General features: G+C 43.7%; 1 protein-coding gene across 4 annotated transcripts in view; it reads right to left on the reverse strand.

Annotated features, from left to right (window-relative positions):
- The window catches only part of SCN8A (sodium voltage-gated channel alpha subunit 8), a 71,485-nt gene that overhangs the window by 18,271 nt on the left and 25,221 nt on the right, over positions 1-27,993 (reverse strand). For 3 of the 4 annotated variants that reach the window (XM_085562753.1, XM_085562756.1, XM_085562755.1), the window contains exons 6-20: positions 25,334-25,425; positions 20,494-20,715; positions 20,045-20,108; positions 19,428-19,569; positions 18,607-18,813; positions 18,078-18,365; positions 16,507-16,866; positions 14,490-14,625; positions 12,251-12,489; positions 11,906-12,079; positions 10,788-11,144; positions 8,241-8,711; positions 6,131-6,248; positions 4,893-5,047; positions 3,217-3,390 (exon numbers count right to left, since the gene is read on the reverse strand). In XM_085562753.1, coding sequence (XP_085418879.1) covers positions 3,217-3,390; positions 4,893-5,047; positions 6,131-6,248; positions 8,241-8,711; positions 10,788-11,144; positions 11,906-12,079; positions 12,251-12,489; positions 14,490-14,625; positions 16,507-16,866; positions 18,078-18,365; positions 18,607-18,813; positions 19,428-19,569; positions 20,045-20,108; positions 20,494-20,715; positions 25,334-25,425 — 3,199 coding nt within the window. Of the gene's footprint in view, positions 1-3,216; positions 3,391-4,892; positions 5,048-6,130; positions 6,249-8,240; positions 8,712-10,787; positions 11,145-11,905; positions 12,080-12,250; positions 12,490-14,489; positions 14,626-16,506; positions 16,867-18,077; positions 18,366-18,606; positions 18,814-19,427; positions 19,570-20,044; positions 20,109-20,493; positions 20,716-25,048; positions 25,141-25,333; positions 25,426-27,993 lie in introns of all 4 variants that reach the window. The other variant, XM_085562754.1, reaches the window with a different exon arrangement.

Below are 27,993 nucleotides of genomic sequence, written 5' to 3' on the forward strand. Positions count from 1 at the left end.
CTTGTTCAATATATTATTCAATAGATAAAAATATCTTCTATAATCAAGAAATAAAATTCTTCTATATTTTTAATAGAAAAAAATATAGAATAAGTATTAAAATATAAAAAGAAAAAATTAAAATGTTTTATAATAAATAAATAAAATTATATAAATATAATTATCAAATAAATAAATAACCAAATAAATCAATCAAATAACTAAAAAGCCTGTGTGGGCCTTTAATAAATAATCAAATAAGAAACAATCAAATAAAATAATCAAATAAATAATTAAATAAATCAAATAAATCAATAAATAATCACAAGAAATCAAAAGGCTGTTTGAGCCTTTAATAAAGCATCAAATATTAAATAACCAAATAATAAATAACCAAATAATAAAAATCAAACAAAAATATCCAAATAATAAATAACCATATAATAAATAATCAAACAAAAATAGCTAAATAATAAATAACAAAATAAAAATAATGAAATAAAAATAACCAAATAATAAATAACAAAATAATAATTTAATAAAAATAACCAAATAATAAATAATTTTTTCAATAACCAAACAATAAATAAATGAAAAATAACAAAATAATAAATAATTTTTGAGGATTATCCCTGAGGATTTCCAAGAAAAGGCAAAGCAGGTGCCGGGGTCAGCAAAGGGAATCCCAAATTGCAGAAAATCAAAATTCTGAATTATCACCCAGGGAAATCTCCAAAATTCCAGATTCCTGAAAATCAAAATTCTGAATTATCGCCCAGGGAAATCTCCAAAATTCCAGATTCCTGAAAATCAAAATTCTGAATTATCGCCCAGGGAAATCTCCAAATTCCAGATTCCTGAAAATCAAAATCTGAATTATCACCCAGTGAAAACTGGAATGAGACTGGAATTGAACTGGAATGAAGCTGGAATAAAACTGGAATTAAACTGGAATGAAGCTGGAATAAAACTGGAATAAAACTAGAATTAAACTGGAATTGATCTGGAATTGATCTGGAGTTGACCCGGAATGCAACTGGAATAAAACTGGAATTGAACTTGAACTGAACTGGAATTGAACTGGAATTAAACTGGAATTGAACTGGAATAAAACTGGAATGAAACTGGAATGAAACTGGAAATAAACCCAGCTTTCCCATGGGAACACCTCCAAGCACAGGAAAATGTCCAAAAAATTCCATTTTCAGCAGGACAAAAGAGCAAAACCCCAAAGCTGCACAGGAACCCCCAAGGGCTGAAGGTTTCATCCCGGATTTTTCCTGGATTTGGGAACTCCCAGACTTTGGGATTATTAAATTGTGCCTCAGTGGGATCAGAGCAGGAAATCCCAAGGGCTGAAGGTTTCATCCCGGATTTTTCCTGGATTTGGGAACTCACGGATATTTTGGGATTGTTAAATTGTGCCTCAGTGGGATCAGAGCAGGAAACCCCAAGGCCTGAAGATTTAATCCTGGATTTGGGAAGTCACAGATATTTTGGGATTGTTAAATCTGTGCCCCGGGGTGATCAGAGCAGGAAATCCCAAGGGCTGAAGGTTTTATCCTGGATTTTTCCCGAATTTGGGAACTCACAGATATTTGGGATTGTGCCCCAATGGGACCAGAGCAGGAAACCACCAAGGGTTGAAGGTTTCATCCCGGATTTTTCCTGGATTTGGGAGCTCCCAGCCTTTGGGATTGTTAAATTGTGCCCCAGAGGACCAGAGCAGGAAATCCCAAGGGCTGAAGGTTTAATCCTGGATTTGGGAACTCACGGATATTTGGGATTGTGCCCCAATGGGACCAGAGCAGGAATCCCCAAAGGCTGAAGGTTTTATCCTGGATTTGGGAACTCCCAGCCTTTGGGATTGTTAAATTTTGCCCCAGGGTGATCAGAGCAGGAAATCCCATTTTATCCTGGATTTGGGAACTCACAGATATTTTGGGATTGTTAAATTTTGCCCCGGGGGATCAGAGCAGGGATCCCCAAGGACTGAAGGTTTAATCCCGGATTTTTCCTGGATTTGGGAGCTCCCAGCCTTTGGGATTATTAAATTTCTCCCCGGGGTGATCAGAGCAGGGATCTCCCAGGCCTGAAGGTTTTATCCTGGATTTGGGAACTCCCAGCCTTTGGGATTGTTAAATTTTGCCCCAGGGTGATCAGAGCAGGAAATCCCATTTTATCCTGGATTTGGGAACTCACAGATATTTTGGGATTGTTAAATTTTGCCCCAGGGGATCAGAGCAGGGATCCCCAAGGACTGAAGGTTTAATCCCGGATTTTTCCTGGATTTGGGAGCTCCCAGCCTTTGGGATTATTAAATTTCTCCCCGGGGTGATCAGAGCAGGGATCTCCCAGGCCTGAAGGTTTTATCCTGGATTTGGGAGCTCCCAGCCTTTGGGATTGTTAAATTTTGCCCCGGGGTGATCAGAGCAGGAAACCACCAAGGCCTGAAGGTTTCATCCCGGATTTTTCCCGGATTTGGGAGCTCCCAGCCTTTGGGATTGTTAAATTTTGCCCCGGGGTGATCAGAGCAGGAAACCACCAAGGCCTGAAGGTTTCATCCCGGATTTTTCCCGGATTTGGGAGCTCCCAGCCTTTGGGATTGTTAAATTGTGCCCCAGAGGACCAGAGCAGGAACTCCCACGGGTTGAAGGTTTTATCCCGGATTTGGGAGCTCCCAGCCTTTGGGATTATTAAATTTCTCCCCGGGGTGATCAGAGCAGGAAACCACCAAGGCCTGAAGGTTTAATCCGGGATTTTTCCTGGATTTGGGAGCTCCCAGCCTTTGGGATTATTAAATTTCTCCCCGGGGTGATCAGAGCAGGAAACCACCAAGGCCTGAAGGTTTCATCCCGGATTTTTCCTGGATTTGGGAGCTCCCAGCCTTTGGGATTGTTAAATTGTGCCCCAGAGGACCAGAGCAGGAACTCCCACGGGTTGAAGGTTTTATCCCGGATTTGGGAGCTCCCAGCCTTTGGGATTATTAAATTTCACCCCAGAGGACCAGAGCAGGAACTCCCACGGGTTGAAGGTTTTATCCCGGATTTGGGAGCTCCCAGCCTTTGGGATTATTAAATTTCACCCCAGAGGACCAGAGCAGGGATCCCCAAGGACTGAAGGTTTCATCCCGGATTTTTCCTGGATTTGGGAGCTCCCAGCCTTTGGGATTATTAAATTTCACCCCAGAGGACCAGAGCAGGGACCCCATCAGAAGAAGGAGCCGAGGATACGTACAGCCACGATGAGGAAGTCCAGCCAGCACCAGGCGTTGGTGAAGAACTTGACGAAGCCGTAGGCGCACCACTTGAGCAGCATCTCCAGGATGAAGATGTAGGTGAAGACCTTGTCGGCGTACTCCAGGATGGTCCTGATGGTTTTCCTCTGCTCGATGTAGATGTCCTCAAAAGCCTGCGGAAGCACCAGGTGGAAGTGCCACCATGTGGGGTTTATTTGTGTAGAGCTGACATAGGAGTTATTTTTGTTTGTTTGTTTATTATAACGGTAATTTTTATTGATTTATTGGTATTTTTATGTGTTCTATTATGTATATTATATCTAGTATATAATTATAATAGATATAAGATATATTCTATAATATATAATAAATTATATATAATAAATTATATATAATAAATTATAATAATATATTATAATCATATACTATACTATAATAAAATATAATAAAATATAATAAAATATAATAAAATACAATATACTACAATATTATAATATAATATATAATATATTATATATAATGAATTATAATAATATGCTATAATCATATACTATACTATAATAAAATATAATAAACTACAATATACTAATGTAATGTAATGTAATGTAATGTAATGTAATGCAATGTAATGTAATGTAAGGTAATGTAATGTAAGATAAGCTTTTGTATTTTTGTACTTGGGTAGGAATTTCCTCAGTTTACCTTTTCCCCAAAATTTCCTGTATACACTCAAATATCCCCTGAACTACACATATTTTACTCCACCCCTAAACTCCATATACTTTACTCCACCAATGAACTACACAGATTTTACTCCACCCCTAAACTACACATATTTTATTCCACCTCTGAACAACACGTATTTTATTCCACCAATGAACTACACAGATTTTATTCCACCCCTAAACTATACATATTTTACTCCACCCTGAACTACACATATTTTACTCCACCTATACACTACACATATTTTACTCCACCTCTAAACTACACATATTTTACTCCACCAATGAACTACACAGATTTTACTTCATCTCTGAACTACACATATTTTACTCCACCAATTAACTATACATATTTTACTCCACCTCTGCACTACACATATTTTACTCCACCAATGAACTACACAGATTTTATTCCACCCCTAAACTATACATATTTTACTCCACCCTGAACTACACATATTTTACTCCACCTTTGAGCTACACATATTTTACTCCACCAATGAACTACATACTTTACTCCACCAATGAACTACACATATTTTACTCCACCCCTGAACAACACAAATTTTACTCCACCCCTAAACTATACATATTTTACTCCACCCTCTGAGCTACACATATTTTACTCCACCAATGAACTACACATATTTTGCTCCACTTCTGAACGACACATATTTTACTCCACCCCTAAACTATACATATTTTACTCCACCCCTGAACTCCACAGATTTTACTCCCCCTCTGCACTACACGTATTTTACTCCGCCCCTGAACTATACATATTTTACTCCACCAATGAACTACATACTTTACTCCACCAATGAACTACACATATTTTACTCCACCCCTAAACTATACATATTTTACTCCACCCCTGAACTCCACATATTTTACTCCCCCTCTGCACTACACGTATTTTACTCCGCCCCTGAACTCCACGCTTTCCTCACCAGAGCCCCGCTGCTCAGCAGGATCATGAAGATGATGAAGGTCTCGAACCAGTTGTGCTCCACGATGAGGAAGCACGTTTTCCTCAAGGTCCACCACGACTTCCCCAGCCCCTCCTCGATGTTCACCTGGCAGCACTTGCAGCGCTGCATGCAACCTGCAACAGGGACAGCTCCGCTCAGAAAACACAGATTTGGGGTAAAAAACATTAAATTCTCACTGTCAGAAGAAGCTTTGAGGTCACCAAGGTGAACCATGATGAGTAAATTCAAATTTTTGTGTTCTGGAGGATTTTGGGGTTGTTTTGCCACTTCTGTCCAGAATGAAAATCAGTTTGGGAACAGCTCAGGTCCTTCTGTTTGGTGAGGTCCACTCTCTTGAGGACACAAAATGGAAAAATTGCTGATAAAATAGAATAAAATAAAAAACCTTGAACCATTTAAAACATCTTTGCCTTGGGAATTCCTGTGGTGGATCAGCACCAAGACACCGAGGCCAGCTGCAACACATGCAACCTGCAACAGGGACAGCTCCGCTCAGAAAACACAGATTTTGGGTACAAAACATTAAATTCTCACTGTCAGAACAAGTTTTGAGGTCACCAAGGTGAACCATGATGAGTCAGTTTGAATTTGAATTAAAATTTTTGCATTCTGGAGGATTTTGGGGTTGTTTTGCCACTTCTGTCCAGAATTCAAATCAATTTGGGCACCAGAATTAACATCAGCTCCTTCTGTTTGGTGAGGTCCACGCTCTTGAGGACACAAAATGGAAAAATTGCTGATAAAATAGAATAAAATAAAAAACCTTGAACCATTTAAAACATCTTTGCCTTGGGAATTCCTGTGGTGGATCAGCACCAAGACACCGAGGCCAGCTGCAGGGAAGGAAAATTACTCTGCTCCTGAGGACTTAAGGCATCAGCTGCACTAAAAATCCTCGTTTTTTTTACCACCAAAAAATCCTCATTTTACCACAGAAAATCCTCTTGTTTTACCACAAAAATCCTCTTGTTTTACCACAAAAATCCTCTTGTTTTACCACAAAAAATCCTCTTGTTTTACCTCTGATTCTTCAGAAATTCCCCCCGTGGGGCTGGGGAGGTCCTGGCATGGGTGGCCCAGAGAAGTTCTGGGTGGGCCTGGATCCCTGGAATGAGCCCGCACATTTTGGGGACATTTTGGGGACATTTTTGGGGACCATGGCACCCCAAAAATCTCTTCCTCCACCCCATCCTCACCTTCTGTGAAACAGGCATCGGGGTCCAGGTACTCCTCCGGGGCCTCCACGGGCACCTCTTCCACCTCAGGCTTGATGTCGATGGTGCTGCCCTCGGAGGAGCTGCTCTCGTCCAGCTTCTGCAGCACAAAATATCAATTATCAAACCCCAAAAAATACCAAATTCACCATGAAAAAATAACAGAACCAAAATAAATACCAAGATATCCAACTTCAGTTGTCACGGAAGTTGTTTCCAACCCAATTAATAGTAAATATCAAACCCCAAAAATACCAAATTCATGATGGGTCAGCTGCCATGGAAGTTGTTTCCAACCCAATCAATACCAAATATCAAACCCCAAAAATACCAAATTCATTATGAAAAAATAACAGAACCAAAATAAATACCAAGATATCCACCTTCAGCTGTCACAGAAGTTGTTTCCAACCCAATTAATAGCAAATATCAAACCCCAAAAATACCAAATTCATTATGAAAAAATAACAGAACCAAAATAAATACCAAAATACCAAATTCACGATGAAAAAATAACAGAACCAAAATAAATACCAAGATATCCACCTTCAGCTGTCACGGAAGTTGTTTCCAACCCAATCAATATCAAATATCAAACCCCAAAAATACCAAATTCACGATGAAAAAATAACAAAACCAAAATACCAAACTTCAGCTGTTGTGGAAGTTGTTTCCAATCCAATCAACAGCAAATATTAAACCCAAAAAATACCAAAATACCCAAATAATACCAAATTCACGATGGCTCAGGTGTCATGGAATTTGTTTCCAACCCAATCAATGTCAAATATCAAACCCCTGAAAATACCAAATTCATGATGAATAAATACCAAAAACCAAAATAAATACCAGAATACCAAATTCATGATTAATAAATACCAAAACCAAAATAAACACCAAAATACCAAATTCACTATGAATAAATACCAAAACCAAAACAAATACCAAAATATCAAATCAATGATGAATAAATACCAAAACCAAAATAAAAACCAAACTTCAGCTGTCATGGAAGTTGTTTCCTCACTTTAATCACGGAGATCCTGACCCAGCTGATGTCTCGCATTAACAGGACAGGTGGGATTAAATATTAAATTAAATATTTTAATTATGAAAATTAAAAGCCCCCTGTCCATGGAGGGGCTTGCAACTGGATGATCTTTAAGATCCTTTCAACCCAGGCCATTCTATGATTATATATTTTTATTTTATTATATATTATGTTCTACGATTATATATATTTATTCTATATATTATATTCTATGATTATATATATTAATTTTATTATATTATCTATATTTATATAATCATTCTATGATTATATATCTTTATTTTGTTACATATTGTATTCTATGATTACATATATTTTATTATAGTACCTCTATTTATCTAATAATTCTTTGATTATATATCTTTATTTTATTATATATTATATTCTATGATAACATATAATTTATTGTAGTATCTACATTTATATAATCATTCTATGATTGTATATCTCTTTTTTATCATATATTGTATTCTATGATTATATATATTTATTTTATTATAGTATCTATATTTATTTATATAGTATCTATATATAGTATCTATATATTTATCTAATCTATGATTATATATCTTAATATTATTATATATTATATTCTATGATTATATATCTTTATTTTATTATAGTAATTATATTACTATAATAATTATAGCATACATAATAGTATACTATATTACTATATTACTATATTACTATAATATAGTAATATTATAGTAATATTTATATAATATATAAATATTATATATTTATTATCTACATTTATATAACATTCTAACATTATATTTATATAATATATAAATATTATATATTTATTATCTACATTTATATAACATTCTAAGATTATATATCTTTATTCTATGCATATTTTTATTATATAAGCATTTGCAGCTTTCTACAGAGCACAAGAAATTCCCCTTTGAGCGCCAACACAACATCCCAACCCAACCCAAAATTTAACACTGGAGCCACCCGGCTCTCCCTGCCACGACGTTTCCAGGCGTTAATGAATTAAATTAAATTAGATTAATTAGCTCCCGGCCCCACCTCCTTGCTGCCGTCGGGGTCGGTGTCGCTGCTGAAATCCTCCGTGTGGAGGTTCTCGAAGTCGGACTCGCCCACGGCGATGGGGACGCGCACGGTCAGGTTGGGGTTGTTGATGAAGGACATGTGGTCCTCGTCGATGATGTACTTCTCCACGCTGCTCCCGATGCCGCTGGTGGTGCCGTTGCCGTTCTTCAGGAAGTCGACGTCGCGGTTGATGTCGGCGCCGGTGTGGTTGGCGATGCAGTTGACCTTCTTGTCGTAGAGCTCGTCCAAGGGCTTCACCTCGTCGGCCTCCCTCTGCTTGAAGTGGGCCTGCATGAACTCCCGGACCTTGGCCTTGGTCCAGGCGATGCCCTTCTTGATGCGGATCACCGAGATCTGCAGGTTGTTCATCTCGCCGTCGTCGTCCGTGGCCGCCAGGTTGTCGGCGCTGAAGGAGCTCAGCAGCAAGGCCAAGAACAGGTTCAGCACCTGGAAGGGAAGAGCTGATGCTGGGCTGACACACGAGGGGCAATTCCCAAAGCTCTCAAACCCTGCTGAGATGACTCCAAAACCGGCTCTGCTGTCCCACAAACCCATCCTGGTGCCCAGTTCAAGGTGTGACCTCCTGATGCTGCCAAACCCTGCTGAGATGTCTCCAAAACCAGTTCTGCTGTCCCACAAACCCATCCTGGTGCCCACATTCAAGGTGTGACCCCCTGATGTGTGGCAAGCACATTTCTCTCCTTCTCAGGATTTTCATAGAGGTGCACAGAGAGAAATGAAATAAATCCATTTCTATTTCTGCTCCTTGTTTTTTCCATGTGGAATGTGTTTGGAGAATTGTTTACCTGGGGTGATGGCTTGGTTGGATTCTGATGAGGATTGTTTGGGCCTGGTGGCCAATCCAGTCCAATCCAGTCCAATCCAGTCCAATCCAATCCAATCCAATCCAATCCAATCCAATCCAATCCAACCCAACCCAACCCACCTGTGTTTGGACTCTCAGAGAGGGTCACCAGTTGTGTTAGAGTCAGAGAAAGTAGTTTGTAGTTTTAGTATCCTCCTTTTATATAGTATATTGATGTATTTTAGCATAGTTATAATAAAGAATAATTCAGCCTTCTGAATTGAGCCAGCCATTGTTGTCTCTTCCCATTGGGTTCACCAACATTTACAACACTGATGCCCCCAGAAGTTCCCAGAACGGGAGCCCTGGTGCAGCTCTGAGGAGTCCCAGGGGTCCCTGGATTGAGCCCCTCGCAGGATCTGGCCTGCAGATGTCAGAGATTTCATCCCCACGGGATTTCAACTCAGCGTTACTGATTTAATCCCATCTCTGCCTCAAAGAAAACGGGGGAAATCTTGGCATTTTGGGCGATCCCTCCCAGCTCTACTCCCTCACCCCACATTCAGCGACCACCCCCAAGGTTTATTTTGGCCAAACCTTTTGGCGAGACAGGAGCTCTCAGAGAGGGCTCACAACTGCTCGGAAGGATCGCCACCGCTCATGTGACTTCATTCTTGCTCACATTTCTTTCCTCCACATTTTCTCCATGAAATGTAAGGCCAGAAGGAAGCATCACGTCCAACCTCCCACACAGGAGGCCGTGCAGTTTCACAGCCCATTCCTGCACCTCGTGACTGAGCCAGTGGGCAGATTTTAGAGGAAACCCCCATTCCTCCTTTTAACACTTCAGGACCTTCCCCTGTGCACCAAATTATTGCATTTTCTGGCAATCAAAATGCCAGGTTTTGCTTCTTTTAGCTTCTTTTTCCCCTTTCCCTCTGCACCAAATTATTGTGCTTTCTGGCAACTAAAATACCAGGTTTTGCCTCTTTTACCTTCTTTTTCCCCTTTCCCTCTGCACCAAATTATTGTGTTTTCTGGCAACTAAAATACCAGGTTTTGCTTCTTTTAGCTTCTTTTTCCCCTTTCCCTCTGCACCAAATTATTGTGCTTTCTGGCAACTAAAATACCAGGTTTTGCCTCTTTTACCTTCTTTTTCCCCTTTCCCTCTGCACCAAATTATTGTGTTTTCTGGCAACTAAAATACCAGGTTTTGCTTCTTTTAGCTTCTTTTTCCCCTTTCCCTCTGCACCAAATTATTGTGTTTTCTGGCAACTAAAATACCAGGTTTTGCTTCTTTTAGCTTCTTTTTCCCCTTTCCCTCTGCACCAAATTATTGTGTTTTCTGGCAACTAAAATACCAGGTTTTGCCTCTTTTAGCTTCTTTTTCCCCTTCCCCTGTGCACCAAATGATTTTGTTTTCTGGCAATTAAAATTCCAGGTTTTGCTTCTTTTAGCTTCTTTTTCCCCTTCAGGTCAGCTCTGTGCACTTTGACTTAGGCTTCCATAACTTTTTCCTTGCAAAATGTTTCATTTACGGATCCGAGCAAAAAACACCTTTAACACGGCGCCACCAAAATCTACTACTAGATAGACCAAAAGGGACCTCCAGAGAGCAGGACCGGGAAGGAACCATCACTCCCTCATCCTGGGCGTCTCCCCAAATCCTACCCCACCCCGAGGCAACCAAGAAATCCCATCAGGAACCATTTACTGACCACCAAATTTCCGATGACCATGACCATCATGAAGACAATCAAGCACATGGCCTGTCCTGCCACTTCCATACAATCCCACATGGTCTCAATCCACTCCCCACACAACACACGGAAGACAATAAGGAAGGAGTGGAAGAAATCGTGCATGTGCCAGCGGGGTAGCTCACACTCCGGATTGATCTTGCAGACACACTCCTTGTAGCTTTTGCCGAAGAGCTGCATCCCCACCACGGCGAAGATGAACACGATGATGGCCAGCACCAAGGTCAAATTCCCCAAGGCACCCACTGAGTTACCAATGATTTTGATCAGCATGTTCAGAGTGGGCCAGGATTTGGCCAGTTTGAAGACTCTCAGCTACCAAAAAACAACAAAAAAACCAAAAACAGATAAATAAATATGAAATAAAGAGGAAAATAAAGCAGAACTTCCTAAACCACAACTATCTTGTGTTTTACATAAAGGTTAAGTCCATCCTTCTGCTACTGAGGTTACAAGGAGCAGAGAATGCTTAACCCTTCTGGAAATTTGGGGTTGTGTGTTTTATACTTAGTTATTCCCCACACGCTGATCTCTCTTCCCAAAGGAAAAAATCACCCTTCCCTGCCCAAATGCAGCAAGCTGCTGCTCAGATCTTGTAAAGAGCAGTGACAAAGAGACCATAAAAAAATGGCACCACTCCGTCCTCCCCAAACCCAGAAAAAAGTGATCTTCCCTTTTTCTGAGGGGAAAAATTCCTTATGTGAAGGAAAGAAAAGACCATAAAAAATTGGCACCACTCCATCTCTGTCCTCCCCAAACCCAGAAAAAAGTGATCTTCCCTTTTTGTGAGGGGAAAAATTCCTTTTGTGAGGGGAGCAGCTGGAATTGTGTCAGGGAAGGGACAGGTTGGATATTGGGAAAATGTTCTTCTCGCCCTGAGCAGGGAATGGTCACTGCCCCAGGGCTGCCACAGCTCAAAGGATGTTTGGACAACACTCCCAGGGATTGCTGAGGTGCAGGGCCAGGAGCTGCACTGGATGCTCCTCGTGGGTCCCTTCCAACTAAGGTTCCGTGATTCTAAGCTTTGCAGTAGCTCCACAATAATAACTTTGCAAAAGAGCCGGAATTTGGGATACCAATCGGAAAGATCGCAGCACGGAAAGTCCCTCCACATCTGCCAGACTCAGCTCCATCAAGCTCAGGGAGACAATAAACCCATCAAAGATGTTCCAGCCTTCTTGAAAATAATAGTACGGATCCATTGCAATGAGCTTCAGGAACATTTCTGCCGTGAAAATCCCAGTGAAAACCTGGAGTGGGGGAGGAGGGACAGACAAAGAACAGGCAAAGGATCATTTTTGGTTTATCTTCTCAACTTCAGGCTAAGTCTCACCAATGCAACTGACTCAAAGTCCAAGCCCACATCAGCAATCAGCTCAGCTGGAGCAGGTCCGTGGGGAGTGTCGAGCAGATCTCCTTACCAGGTTTCCTACGGAGAGCACGTGCTCGAACTCGGGGGTCATGGGGTGGTGCTCCATGGCCATGAACAGCGTGTTCAGCACGATGCAGATGGTGATGGCCAAGTCAACAAAAGGATCCATGACAATTAAGTTCACGATCTCCTTCAGCTTCATCCAGTACGGGTGGCATTCCCAGATCAGGAAGGTGTTGGCAAATTTGTACCAGCAAGGGGGACACTTCCTCTGGGACTCTTCCAGCTCTGCAGGTACAAAAAAAAAAAAAAAACAACAGAGTTCAGGATTTGTGGGGGTCTGAAGAATCACAAAACTGAGCTTTGTGACAATGGAGGTGACATAAAAGAAGAGTTGGGTGTGGGCAGGCTAGACATCAGGAAGAAATTCTTCATGAAAAGAGTGGTCAGGCTTTGGAAGGGGTGGCCAGGGAGGTTTGGAGTCCCCGTCCCTGGAGGTGCCCAAGGATGTGGCACTCGGTGCTCTTGGTCACAGGTCAGACCCAGTGACCTTGGAGCTCTTTTCCAACCTCAGAGAGTCTCAGATTCCAGGATTTCATGATTGTACTGAGCTCCGTGACTTCTCCTTTGTCCCCACACAACACCTCCACCAGGTCACCACAGCTGCTTCAGCCCCACCAGGATGATCCCATGCAAATTATTCCAAATGAAGGGCTATATTTAACTGGGAACTGAGCAAGGTAAAGCACTTAAAACCAAAGTTACAGATTCCAAACTGCCTTTGGTGCCAGATTTTAAATAACTGAGATGAATTCCGTGCTGAGCACAGACACGGTCTAAAAGAGGAAAGAGGTGACATAATGCTGCGAAGGATTTTCAACAGGAATAACCTGATTAAGGCTAACTACATCCAATTACAGAAATCAAACACAGAAATTCTGCGTCCATCTTTTTCTCCCATTGGCTTATCTTAAGTGCTTAGGGGAAAAAAAAACCACAAGCGAGGAGTTGCTGGTTGACTTGGTGGCTCCAGCCAGGCCGTGCAGCTGTGCAGCCTCACCTTTTTTAATTTTTTAGGGGAAGGGAAAGGACCACTGTGCTCTCCTTCCCATTGGTTCTCTGGTTGCTTAGTGTTGAGCTGCCTTGGAATTTCTGAAGTTAAAAAGAGGCCCGTGGCACTGGAGCCCGTAGGCGTTGGCGCAGGAGGGGAGCGGCAGCAAAACCCTGCTCTGTTTCTAAGTATATTTAATTTTCCTACAATTTCCTTGCAGGAGACAGCAGGAATTTGAGATCATCAACCGCATGTGGCTGCTGTTCACGAATTCTCGCTGGCTCCTGCATGACATATTGGGAAATCTCATCTCTGCGTGCTGCCCATTCCAGAATTCCCACCAGGCAGCAGCGCCTTTAGGTTGGATGTTAGGAAAAAAATTTTCACTGAAAGAATAATAAAAAATTTGCACTGAAAGAATAATAAAATACTGGAATTGTCTTCCTAGGGAGGTGGTGGAATCACCACCTCTGGATGTGTTTAAAAAAAGACTGGACTTGGCACTTGGTGCTATAGTCTGGTTGTGGTGTCAGGGTTGGACTTGATCTTAGAGGTCTCTTCCAACCTCATTATTCTGTGATTCTGTGATTCTGTGATTCTGTGATTCTGTGATTCTGTGATTCTGTGATTCTGGCACGTTGCAGCTCCAATCCTTCTCTCCCACGGCCTGGAGCAAAGGAAGGTCCCTCCAGAGCCTGGAGATGACAAAAAACCCGGACCTGGCACTGCCTTACTCCTCTGATCTCCTCACTGCATTCTCTTCACCGTAAACTTACAACTCTTCGTTGCCTTTGCCTCCATCTCTGTGCAATTTGGATGCCAAAACCAAGTAAAATAAGTTCTAATCAATATTTATTTGTTAATAAAGACCCAAAAGAAGCAGATTTAGGCAAAACCATGCAAGAATGTGTACTGCTCTAAAGCAGGGGGAGCTGGATTCCACTAGCCCAGCTTGCTCCAAGCTTTGCCCAACCTGAAATTGGACACTTCCAGGAATGGGGCAAATTCTCTGGAAAACCCTGTGGTAACACATTCATGTTTTGCCACACAACCCCACCCTCACAGGGAGGAATTCCATCCCAATATCCCATCCAAATCTGCCCTCTGCCAGTGGGAAGCCATTCCCTGAGTCCTGTCCCTCCAGCCCTTGGTGCAAAGTCTGTCTCCAGCTCTCCTGGAGCCCCTTCAGGCACTGGAAGGGGCTCAAGGGTGTCCCTCTAACCCCCATCACACCTACCCTCCACAAGGGTGTTGGTCAGGCCGGTCATGACGCTGTTGGTGCGATCCTTCCTTCCGTAGGACGCGTTCACCTGATCCATTGAGACCAAGAGAGACCCACCAGGCTTCTTCCTGATTTCAATCTCAGTGGTCCCCTGAGAAATGCAGATGATGATGGTTAATACGGACTGGAGTCTTCTCCCTTACCCATCTCAGCCCAGACATGCAGCACTTGGCCTGCATTTCCATATTCTATATTCCCTATATTCTGTGCACTTAGCCTGCATTTCCATATTCTATATTCTCTATATTCTGTTCACTTAGCCTGCATTTCCATATTCTATATTCCCTATATTCTGTGCACTTGGCCTGCATTTCCATATTCTATATTCCCTATATTCTGTGCACTTAGCCTGCATTTCCATATTCTATATTCTCTATATTCTGTTCACTTGGCCTGCATTTCCATATTCTATATTCTCTATATTCTGTTCACTTAGCCTGCATTTCCATATTCTATATTCCCTATATTCTCTGCACTTAGACTGCATTTCCATATTCTATATTCTCTATATTCAGTGTATCCCTCTGTCCTTCCCACCTTCCTACAAGTTACAAGTGGCCAGACCAAAACTCAAGCCCTTTCTTCTGTTGGATCAGTGCTCTGCAGCTTTAGACGAATTGAGGACTGTATTTTAGAGAACGTTTCTAATTACATAGAATGTCATTAATTCTCTGTACCAAAACCAAACAGATGGGCATGCTCAGCAGACCATGCTGGCCAGACCATGCTGGCCAGACCACACTGGCCAGACCACACTGGCCAGACCAGACCATGCTGGGTCCGACCAGACCAGACCTTGCTGGCCAGACCACGATGGCCAAACCATGCTGGCCAGACCACACTCACCAGACCAGACCATGCTGGCCACACCAGACCACACTGACCAGACCACGCTGACCAGACCACGCTGATTAAACCACACTGACCAAACCACACTCATCAGACCAGACCATGCTGACCAGGCCAGACCATGCTGACCAGACCTGACCGGGCCATGCTAACCACACCAGACCACACTCACCAGAGCACACTGACCAGACCACACTGATCAAACCACACTGACCAAACCACGCTCATCAGACCAGACCATGCTGGCCAGACCAGACCATGCTGACCAGACCTGACCAGACCATGCTGGCCACACCAGACCACACTGACCAAACTATACTGACCAAACCACACTCAACATATCAGACCACACTGACCAGAGCACACTGACCAGACCACACTGATCAAACCACACTGACCAAACCACACTCATCAGACTGGACCACGCTGACCAGACCATGCTGACCAAACCACGCTCATCAGACCAGACCATGCTGGCCAGACCAGACCATGCTGACCAGACCTGACCAGACCATGCTGGCCACACCAGACCACACTGACCAAACCACACTCAACATACCAGACCACGCTGACCAGACCACGCTGATTAAACCACACTGACCAAACCACGCTCATCAGACCAGACCATGCTGGCCACACCAGACCATGCTGACCAGACCTGACCATGCTGACCAGACCATGCTAACCACACCAGAGCACACTGACCAGAGCACACTGACCAGACCACACTGATCAAACCACACTGACCAAACGACGCTCATCAGACTAGACCACGCTGACCAAACCACGCTCATCAGACCAGACCATGCTGGCCAAACCATACTGGCCAAACCATGCTGGCCAAACCATGATAGCCAGACCGGACCATGCTGACCAGACCAGACCATGCTGGGCCAGACCAGACCAGACCCTGCTGACCAGACCTGATCAGGCCACGCTGGCCACACCAGACCACACTGACCAGAGCACACGGACCAGACCACACTGACCAGACCAGACCACGCTGACCAGACCACGCTGACCAAACGATGCTCATCAGACCAGACCATGCTGACCAGACCACACTGACCAGAGCACGCTGACCAGAGCCCACCCATCAGCCCACCCCAAGCCCAGCAGCTACCTCGGGCAGGATGCGGCCCCCAGGCATGCTGGAGGGCGGCCCCCCGATGAGGGACACGACGCCGTTGCAGTCCACGGTGCTGTTCCTCTTGATGCTGCGGCGCAGCGCGGGGAAGATGCGCGAGGAGCGGCTGCCCTGGCTGTAGCCGCTGTAGCCGCTGTAGCTGCTGCGCCGGTCGCGGCCGCGGATGGGGATGAAGAGCGAGTCCCTCCTGCCCTCGCTCTCCTCCACCGTGCTGTGCTCGTCGTCTGCGAACTCATTCTCCGAGCCTGGGTCGCGGAAGCGTCCCTTGTAGCTGAAGATGCTGCTCTTGCTGTTGTGGCGGGAGAGGAACGGGGAGCCCGGGATGCTGAGGAGAGACTGCGGAGGAAGAGGAGGAGGAGGAAGAGTGAGCGTTGAGAGGCTGAGAAGAGACTGAGGAGGAGGAGGAGGAAGAGTGAGCGTTGAGGAGAGGCTGAAGAGAGACTGAGGACGAAGAGAAGGAAGAGTGAGTGTTGAGGAGAGGCTGAGGAGAGACTGAGGAGGAAGAGGAGGAAGAGTGAGCATTGAGGAGAGGCTGAGGAGAGACTGAGGAGGAAGAGGAGGAGGAGGAAGAGTGAGCATTGAGGAGAGGCTGAAGAGAGACTGAGGAGGAAGAGGAGGAGGAGTGAGCGTTGAGGAGAGGCTGAAGAGAGACTGAGGAGGAGGAGGAGAAAGAGTGAGCGTTGAGGAGAGGCTGAGGAGAGACTGAGGAGGAGGAGGAGGAAGAGTGAGCATTGAGGAGAGGCTGAAGAGAGACTGAGGAGGAAGAGAAGGAAGAGTGAGTGTTGAGGAGAGGCTGAGGAGAGACTGAGGAAGAGGAGGAGGAGGAAGAGTGAGCGTTGAGGAGAGGCTGAAGAGAGACTGAGGAGGAAGAGGAGGAGGAAGAGTGAGCGTTGAGGAGAGGCTGAAGAGAGACTGAGGAGGAAGAGGAGGAAGAGTGAGTGTTGAGGAGAGGCTGAGGAGAGACTGAGGAGGAAGAGGAGGAAGAGTGAGCGTTGAGGAGAGGCTGAAGAGAGACTGAGGAGGAAGAGGAGGAAGAGTGAGCGTTGAGGAGAGGCTGAAGAGAGACTGAGGACGAAGAGGAGGAGGAGGAAGAGTGAGTGTTGAGGAGAGGCTGAGAAAAGACTGAGGAAGGACAGAGTGAGTGTTGAGGAGAAACTGAGGAGAGACTTGGGGGAGGAAGAGGGAGGAAGAGCGAGCATTCTTAAGATTTTCTAAAGCCTTCTGAGTTTACATTCTGCTAGAAAACTTTCTCACACAATTTTCTACAAACAACAAATTGTTTTGCATTCCCTCATAGGGGTGGAGATGTACTAGTAGTTTGTCCAATGTTTTTGGAGAGGTGGCACATCCACTCTCCAATCCACTGTCACCTTTGGAAAAGTACAAAGGTTGGAGGCAGAAAATAAACTTTCTTTCTTTACTTTGCAAATAGCAGTGGCTCGTGTTGCGCTTTCACGTGTCCTACAGCCACAGCGCCAACAGGGAATCTAAACCAGGACATTTCCCTGACCCCGAGCAACCCCAGACATTAGTGAGGGAACACAAACCTGGTTCATGATGGAAAATTTCCTCCCCAGCCTGTTATCGGGCAGCCTGAACGCTTTCCTCCTCATGCCATCCTCCGACTCCGACTTGAACACCTTCTCGTTGTCGCACTTCTCGTCCCCCTCCGACAGCTCCCTGTCCTTCCTCTTCTTCCTCCTGTTCCGCCGCTCCTTGGCGCTCTTGGAGCTGAGCTTGGAGATCTCCGAGGAGCTCCGAGACATCCTCCCTCCACCGTCATCCTCCACAGCATCCTCAGACACCGTCCCCGCCGAGGTGACCATGGCAGCAGCCTGGCAAGGAAAAATAAATGGCAAAAACCACATCTTTCCACCTTTCTGTTTGAAGAAACAGCTTGGCTTAACGCACCTGAGTAAACGACTTTTTGGGGCAGGACTGAGAGGTTTGTTCTCTCCTCGGAAGAAACTTGCAAGCCAGAATTTGTTAGAATTTTTATAGTGTGTAAAATCAGCTTTTCTCTGGCAGCCTGAGACTCTTACACAGAGGAATTGTTTTATTTTTATTTTTTCTCACCTGTGCTTCTTCCTGCTGCTTTTTCAATTGCTCCAACATGGCCTTGAATTCTGCCTCCTTCTGCTCTGCCTCCTCCAGGGTCGCCTGGTTCTGCTCCTCGTAGGCCATGGCCACCACGGCCAAAATCAGATTCACCAGGTAGAAGGAGCCCACAAAGATCACCAGCACAAAGAAGATCATGTAGGTTTTTCCTGCCGCTCGTAAAGTCTGGAAAAGAATGGCAGAGGGATTAGAAAAAGGGAAAAAATCAGCAACCTCGGGCTTCCCTGAGAGGAGATGCAAGAGCTGATCCCAGGTTTCTTGACCTGAATGTTTCTAAGAAAATCCTGAATATTCCAAAGCTCAGCGTTTTCCCTGCAGAGACCCGTGAACACAAAAGGTGACATCCACCTTCCTCCCTTAAGGGAACGTCCAAACTGAAAATAATTCAGAGGCACAGCGTGAGACCCAACTCTCAGGCTCCCTTAAAACAAACCAAATGAAGAAAAAGCTGCTTCAGCAAGGTCCCCAAAGCACCCTCAGGTCAGAAGAAATCTCCCTCCAAAGAGGCTGAGCACCCTCTGTGAGAGGAGCTGAACGCCCACAGCCTCCTGCAGCCACTGCTAAGGCTCCTCCCAAATTAATTCCCAGCTCAGCTGGACCCACCATCCCTTCTGGAATTTAAAACCCATCACCTGCTGACAGGTAATGTCCCCTTAAAAAAAACCTCACTGCGAAGGTTTACTCGTGCTCTTTTGGAGAGAAGGAGTAAAACAAAGCTTCTCACATTTCCCTTTCCTGTCTCACCCCCAAATTCTCCCCAAAGAGAAGCGTTTACTTACTAATTGATACAAGTTCTCCCAAAAGTCCTGAGTCATAAGGCGAAATAAAGCCAGGAAAGCCCAGCTGAAGGTGTCAAAGCTGGTGTAGCCGTAGTTGGGGTTCCGTCCTGCCTTCATGCACGTGTATCCCTCTGGACATTGGCTGGGGAGGGACAACAGCCAGTTCAGGGCTCTCCCAAAAAACAGCAGCTCTTTTCCCATTTGGGAACAGCAGGCAGGATTTTAGCCCTGCTCCCCCTCGCTGCAAGGAGCAGCTTTTCCCTAAACCTGAGCCCAAGGCAGCAGCTTGGGCCACGAGGGTCCCCAGAGCTGGAGGCTGGGGTGGAAAACCAACAGGATGGGGCAAATTCCCACTCCTGAACCTCCACCCATCCTCCTCTGATTGGATTCAGAGGGAAAAAATGCCACTGAAATAATTGGATTCATTGGTGCCCCCTGACAGGGCAAATGTCCCTTCCACTGCATCAGCAATGGGCTCGTAATTAAGTTAAGAAATTTGAAAATCTGGTGAAGTAGCACCAGAAGCAACAGAGGAAGCAACAGGGAATATTCCAAAGGTTTGGCCAGCTTCAGGTAACATCAGGGAGAAATGATTATTCCCAAAGCTCAACACTCACCCTGCATCTGAGCTGTTACCACACAGCAAAGGGTCGGGGGCACCAGGAATGATGTAAAAATTGGCTGAAGATGAAAAAGAAGAGGTTACATTCACACACATGTGGAGTTAGAGGATTTACTAGACTGTAACACTATTAAAACCTTCACTTTAAAGCCCAGTTAGAGGATTTAATAGATTGTAACACTATTAAAACCTTCACTGAAAAGCCCCCCCCACAAAAGCACTGCTGAGGAATCTATCAGTAAAAATATGTTTTGGATAAATTATTTAGCTGAAAGCGCACATCCAAACCCTTCTGAAGGATGAACTCATCTAGGAACACCTCAATAAAGTGAGATCCAAAATAAAAAAACTTCTGCACGTGGGGTTTTCAGTGCTGGAACTCCTGGGCAGCTGCATCAAGCCAAGCCAGGAGGTTTTCGGGAGCCTCGGTGCAGAAATACCTACACATATTGTTGGTGTACTCCTCCCAGTCGAAGCCCTTGGAGCCGTTATCCAGGAAGGTCTCATTGACATTAATTGGCCAAATCACACATTTGTTCCTTAAATTGCCCATGAAGAGCTGGAGCCCGATGAGGGCAAAGACACTGAGGCAGAAAACTGTCAGGATCATCACGTCCGACAGCTTCTTCACAGACTGGATCAGGGCGCCCACGATGGTCTTCAAGCCTGTGGAGAGGGAAATGAGACTAGAAATTACTCCTGCAGAAGGAAAACACGCTGAAAATCCAGATTAATGCACTACCTAAGAGTGAATCTAGGGTGGGAAAGGTTGTGGTTTGAATGGTGGAGGTTCCTTGTGGAAGGAAAACACACTGAAAATCCAGATTAATGCACTAAGAGTGATTCTAGGGTGGGAAAGGTTGTGGTTTGAAGGGTAGAGGTTCCTTGTGGAAGGAAAACACACTGAAAATCCAGATTAATGCACTAAGAGTGATTCTAGGGTGGGAAAGGTTGTGGTTTGAAGGGTGGAGGTTCCTTGTGGAAGGAAAACACACTGAAAATCCAGATTAATGCACTAAGAGTGATTCTACAGTGGGAAAGGTTGTGGCTACAAATGGTAGAAGTTCTTTGTGGAAGGAAAACACGCTAAAAATCCAGATTAATTCACTACCTAAGAGTGACTCTATGGTGGGAAAGGTTGTGGCTATGAGTGGTGGAGGTTCCTTGTGGAATTCCAGCCAGTTCAACACTGGGCTGGAGGCAAGGAACGCTCAGATCCAACCCAAACCCCAACCTTTGTCCCTGAGGAGTGCAGAACATGGGGAATCGCTCTCCCCCACACCGAGGGTTTATCAAGTGAGGATCAAATTGGGCTTTGCTGCCACCAAAATCCTCGTGGATGCTGGAGCCGAGCTCGCTGGCACAGGCTGCAACAACTGACAGGGATCAAATGCCTTTGACTCTCCACATCTTGGGTTCCTCCTGCTCGACTCAACTGTCTCAGCATTTCCCTTCTCCTTCAGGAGCACAATTTTCCCCCTCAGGAGCACAATTTTCCCCCTCAGGAGAATTTTCCCCCTCAGAAGCAGAATTTTCCCCCTCAGGAGAATTTTCCCCTCAGAAGCAGAATCTTCCCTTTCAGGAACAGAATTTTCTCCCTCAGGAACAGAATCTTCCCTTCAGGAGAATTTTCCCTTTCAAGAGCAGAATCTTCCCTTCAGGAGCAGAATTCTCCCCCTGAGGAGAATTTTCCCCCTCAGGAATAGAATTTTCCCCCTCAGGAACAGAATCTTCCCTTTCAGGAGCAGAATTTTCCCCCTCAGGAGCACAATTTTCCCCCTCAGCAACAGAATCTTCCCTTTCAGGAGCAGAAATTTCCCTTTCAGGAGGAGAATTTTCCCTTTCAGGAGCAGAATTTTCCCATTCAGGAACAGAAATTTCCCTTTCAGGAGCAGAATTTTCCCATTCAGGAACAAAATTTTCCTTTTCAGGAACAGAATTTTCCCTTCAGGAGAATTTCCCCCCTCAGGAACAGAATCTTCCCCCTCAGGAGCAGAATTTTCCTTTTCAGGAGCAGAAATTTCCCTTCCAGGAGCAGAATTTCCCCCCTCAGGAACAGAATTTTCCCTTTCAGTAACAGAATTTTCCCATTCAGGAACAGAATTTTCCCTTTCAGGAACAGAATTTTCCCTCTCAGAGGTGGTTTTGGTTGCATCCAGGGCAGGGTTTCACCCCCAGCATCGCTGCTTTGCCATTTCCTGAGGCCACGAGGATCCTTAAGAGGCTGAGGACCAAAAGGAAAAGATTCCAAAAGGAATCCTAATCCTGCTGCTTTCCCACTGAGAGGCAGAACTCCTGAGCGGGGAGAGCTCAGAATTAATTTTTAGGTGACAGGTCTGAACTAGCTAGGATTTTAAACACTGAATTAGGCTCCTCTAGTCAGCCTTTTTGGTGTGATTCTGTGGTTTATAAATGAGCAGTGAAGGGAGGAAAGAGGGAAAAAAAATAATAAATCACTGCTGGATTTGGGGTCAGCCAGATCCAAGGTGCCAGATGAGACCACATGAATATTTTGCAATAAATCCTGGACCAGAAACCTCCTCCTCCTCCAAAACCCTTGTAGAACAACAGTGCTTAGACCCATCCCAGGAACATAAAAATTCAGGTGTGCCAGGAGAAGTTTGGAAGCAGGAGAAGCAGCAGAAATCCCAGCCCAAGGACTGGGAACACCGAGAGAAACACAACTCCAACAATTTCCACCCCCGTGCTCCGTGGCTCCAGGTTTCCCTGGATCCTGTGGAATGCAGGTGCGTTCCCAGGTGCTAATTAAAATATAATCAGTGCCAATATAGAGAATTTCTCGAGGCCATCATGCTTTCCCACAGGTTTTCCACCAAAAAAAGACCAAAGAGATATTTTGGTGGTTCAGCTCATGGGTGTCACAGTTTGCTGCTGTCACACAGACCCGTGGAGAAAACAGAATTTTGGCCGTGGCATGCCAAATTCTGGTGGTATTTCCCATTTTTATCTTGTTTCAAACGCATTTTTATTCCACTTATTGACAGAAGGTGCAGATGGCACTCGAAACACTAAAATGAGTCGCTCAGCACAGAGTTAGAATTCCCATTTCGTGTGCTGAAGCAGAAGAGGAGCCCCTTTATATTTTAATATTGAGTGCATTCTAAAAAATCACCTTTTCCTTGCAAAATGATAGTGGTAAAGCCCACAAAGAGCACTTTATGCTTTCATATTTAATATCCCAAAAGGCCAATTATTCAAATGCTTTACACTCCTCCTGCTGTCACAAAATGGAGGGGGCCAAGATTTGTGCTGCTGAAACACACCTAGACAATCCTCCCCCAAAACCAGATAAAAAAACCTTAAAGTTTTGCCATTTTAGGTAGGATCAGGATCCCCAACACCCAAACAGGATCCCCTTGGCTGTGTGTGGCAGATCACCCCTTTTATTCGATCAAAATACGCAGCAAATTGTCCCTCTAATAAAAATGATATTAAAAATGTGCTGAACTTAGCAGGGCTCAGCTCCACCCCCTGCTATTTGAAATAAAACTCTGTAAGTTTGGAATTTTACAGGGAGAATAATCCAAATCTGAGCTGTTCTGCTCACTTTGAAATAAAACTCTGTAAGGTTTGAATTTTACAGAGAGAATAATCCAGTTCTGCTCAGTTTGAAATAAAACTCTGTAAGTTTGGAATTTTACAGAGAGAATAATCCAAAACGGAGCTGTTCTGCTCAGTTTGAAATAAAACTCTAAATTTTGAATTTTATGGGGAGAATCATCCAAAACTGAGCTGTTCTGCTCCCTTCCAGGGGAACACACAAGGCATGCTGTCACACCAGCTCCTCAAAGCTGCATCCCCTCCACGCTGCTCCAATGAAGAAAGCAAAAAACAGGCAAAAAAATTGTTTTTTAACATCGATGCTTCTCTGAGCGAGCCAGAGCTCTCTGGAGCAGGCTGAGAGAAAGGCAAACCACCCCTCAGCAGCAATTCCCAAAGGTTTTCTTTTTTGCTCTTAGATGTCACCAGAGATGAAGGAAGGCTCAGTAGGAACATCCAGGGTGTTCTCAGTGGGTGAAGGAAAGCATCACCACCACCACCACCACCATCATCATCATCATCATCATCATCATCATCATCATCATCATCATGCACAACAGGCAGGTGCAGCTGATGGGGTTGGCAGTCTGGGATGGGATAAAAAGGATGTCCCTGGCAGAAAAAAAACCAGCACTGCAGGATCAGGGAATGCATCAGGGAAAAAACCACACAGGAACTTTGTTTTGAGACCAAAACTCATCATTAAAGGAGAATTTGTTTCAGGTGCCTGCCTTGGAACAGGTTGAGCACCTGGGAACCAGAAAGCTGAGTGCCTGTAAGACCATAATTGAGGAATTATGTGCATGAAGCTTTTCTGTACAAGAATTCAGGATCAGGAAGTGTTCCAGGCCAGGCTGGTCAGAGCTGGGATTCAAATTATCTGGAAAAAGTTGAGCTTTAAGGTTCTTCCCAGCCCAAACCAGACAGAAATTGTCATTTTCTCAGTCCATGGTGTCCCAAAGGAAGGGCCACTGCTCACCCAGCTGAGTTACAAATCCAGAGCAGCTTTGGGAAGGGTGGTCCTGACAAAAGGTTTTCATCTCGGTTGGGTTTTGCTCTGTTGCTTTATAAAATTATTCCTAAAGCAACTCCAAAACCACTGACAATAACAGGGCGAGTCCCTGAGCCTGCAGCTGTCCAGCCTGAGAGGAGCCTGATCCTTTTAATCTGGAATTAAACTTTGCAGCCTGGCTTTAGTCTCGGAGATCAGTCTGAAATGTGCACACAAAGGGACAGAAAATGTGGAGTGGCAGCCTGTTCATCCCGTAATTTGGCAGCCCAGGAGCCTTGATTTCAAACTGCTTTGTTACACAGACTGCAAATCCCATCCAAAAAATAAAAACAACAAATCCCAAATCTGAGGAATGAGCAGTGCAGGAGGGGAAATACAGAGGGGAGACGCACACGAGCCCAGCCTTTAACGCTGACCGCTTCTCACCTGGGATGACAGAGATAGTTTTCAAAGCTCGGAGAACTCTGAAAGTTCTCAATGCTGAGACATTCCCAAGGTCCACAAACTCTGTGACATATCTGCAGTGAGGGAGGTCGCACACAAAAAAAAAAAAAAACCAAAAAAAAGAAAAAAAAAACAAAACAAAAACAAAAAAAAAACACCATGACAACGCCACACACCAAAACCCAACAACCACTACAGACAAAGCAATACGTCACTCACAGGGGCCTGCACCCGACAGCTAAAAAACACCGAGCGGGGCCGCCTTACCTGGAATTACAGAAATAGTTTTCAAAGCTCTCAGAACCCTGAAAGTGCGCAGAGCTGAAACATTGCCTAGGTTTACAAACTCTGTTATATACCTGCAGAATTAAACCAGAGTTAATGGCACCGCTGGGCTCAGCCTCCTGCGCAGCCCTTGGCTGCTCGTGAGCCAAGCGGACATTTTAAAGAGTTGGCAGATTTTTAGAGGGTTTTAGTTAGAGATGAGCCTTGCCTGGAGTTAATTACAATAAATGAGTAGGCCTCGATGGAGTTAAGAGTCAGGAGTTTAATAAGGGATTGCTTGTCAGGACAGTGTTGAGTTAGCTGGGTTTATAACGAAGAATATAAACTGATAAATTGCTTTTAGGAGCATGAAACAATTGTGGGGCTCCTCTGTTCTGAAACCAATCAAAAACAAGGAATGGGAGTTCCACCAAGAGTTCATTTGTGATATTGGCATTGAAAAGGCAGAAGGGTCAGAAGGAGGAAAAAAATTCATTGACAGTTGGATATTGGTACCAGATCAACATCCATATTTTTAATCAATCACTTTTTAACTTGAAACTGATAGAGAGTTTTTGTCCCTCACAGCTGGATGTTGGTACTGGATCAATATCCATATTTTTAATAAATCACATTCTAACTTTAAACTGTTTGAGAGTTTTTGTCCCTCACAGTTGGATTTTGGTACTAGATCAACATCCATAGTTGTTTAATAAATCACTTTCTAACTTTAAACTGATAGAGAGTTTTTGTCCCACACAGTTGGATATTGGTACTGGATCAATATCCAGATTTTTTTAATAAATCACTTTCTAACTTTAAACTGATAGAGAGTTTTTGTCCCTCACAGCTGGATATTGGTACTGGATCAATATCCAGATTTTTTAATCAATCACATTCTAACTTTAAATTATTTGAGAGTTTTTGTCCCTCACAGTTGGATATCAGTACTAGATCAACATCCGTATTTTTAATAAATCACTTTCTAACTTTAAACTGTTCAGGAGTTTTTGTCCCTCACAGTTGGATATTGATACTGGATCAATATCCAGATTTTTTTAATAAATCATAAGGAAAGCAGCTCGTGATTTCAAACACTCCAGAAGTGGCATCGAAATGAGAGCGAGAGAGACAAAATGAGGGTAAAATGAGGTTTAAAATGAAGTTTAAAGTGAGTTTTTTTAAGACAAAATGAAGGTAAAATGAGGCGTGCTGATTTCTATATGTATAGAACTTTACAATAGGTTAATGTATATTTATTCTGCTAATTTTACATTACACTTACAGCTAGTTGTACTTCGTTTTTGTCCAAAAATATAAAAAGAATTTTTAAGTCGCTCTGCCCTCTCTGTTTTAAGGTTTCAGGTAAATTCCCTTCACTTCATGTTTTTTTTAAGAAAACATAATAATCTTCTGCTTTGATTAACATCCTTCCACTTAATTAACATCCTTCATTTTAATTAGCATCCTCCATTTTTAATCCTTTATGAAAAAGCAAAGAAACGTTCAACATTCAGGATTTTTCCTGCTGCAAAAAGGACTCGAGGGCTTCAAAAAATTCAAGCGTTGGGAGCTGCTGGTTGTTGGCTTTTCATGGAGAATGTCTAATTCTTTGTATATAATTTAAATAAATAATGAAAGATAGAGAAACAGCAAAAATTCAGGCGTTGGGAGATGCTGGTTATTGGCTTTGCATGGAAAAATTTTTAAAAAAAGGGAAAATATGGAAAAAAACGGGAATTTAATGCCCCCCAGTATCAGCCCAAACAAGCACAAGAGAAAAAAAACATGAAGGAAAATCAAATTTTTCCTCTCTGACACTGCAGCTTGGTGGGAAATGGGTTAAAATTGGTTAAAATTAGTTATTAATGGTTATTAATGGGTTATTAATGGGTTATTAATCAGAATCCAAACTCCAGTCACAGCCCAAGGAAGGGGTGGGAGAGGCTGGAATTTAAATTTAATATTTGGTTCCTAAAATTGTTTATTAATTGGTTATTAATGGGTTGTTAATCACAGCCCAAGGAAGGGCTGGGAGAGGCTGAAATTTAAAATATTTGGTTCCTAAAATTGGTTATTAATTGGTTATTAATGGGTTGTTAATCACAGTCTAAGGAAGGGGTGGGAAAGGCTGGAATTTAAATTTCATATTTGGTTCCTCTGGTGTAGGAACCACCAAGAACCTCGCATCAATCAAGGCAATTTGTAGAAAATCCTATATTTTTTTTTTTTATTTTTGCAACCCCACGAACTTTGTGCTGTTGCAGAGCTGAAATCCCATCAGGGCAAAATTTCCTTGGAAAAATCAAGGGGGTTCACTGAGGTTTTCCTCAATTTCTTTTTTCCTGACTTTTTTCCCGACTCAATTTCTTTTTTTCCTGATTTTTTTCCCCTTTTTTCCTGACTCCATTTCATTTTTCCTGCCTTTTTTCCCTGACTCAATTTCTTTTTTTCCCCGCCTTTTTTCCTGACTTTTTCCCTGACGTTTTCCCTGACTCAATTTCTTTTTTCCTGATTTTCCCCACCTTTTTTCCTGCCTTTTTTTCCCACCTTTTTTCCTGACTGAATTTCTTTTTTCCTCACTTTTTTCCTGACTCAATTTCTTTTTTCCTGCCTTTTTTCCTGCCTTTTTTCCCGCCTTTTTTTCCCGCCTTTTTTTCCTG

Source organism: Lonchura striata, chromosome 29, assembly GCF_050655825.1.
Source record: "Lonchura striata isolate lonStrDom1 chromosome 29, ASM5065582v1, whole genome shotgun sequence".
Classification (NCBI taxonomy): domain Eukaryota; kingdom Metazoa; phylum Chordata; class Aves; order Passeriformes; family Estrildidae; genus Lonchura; species Lonchura striata.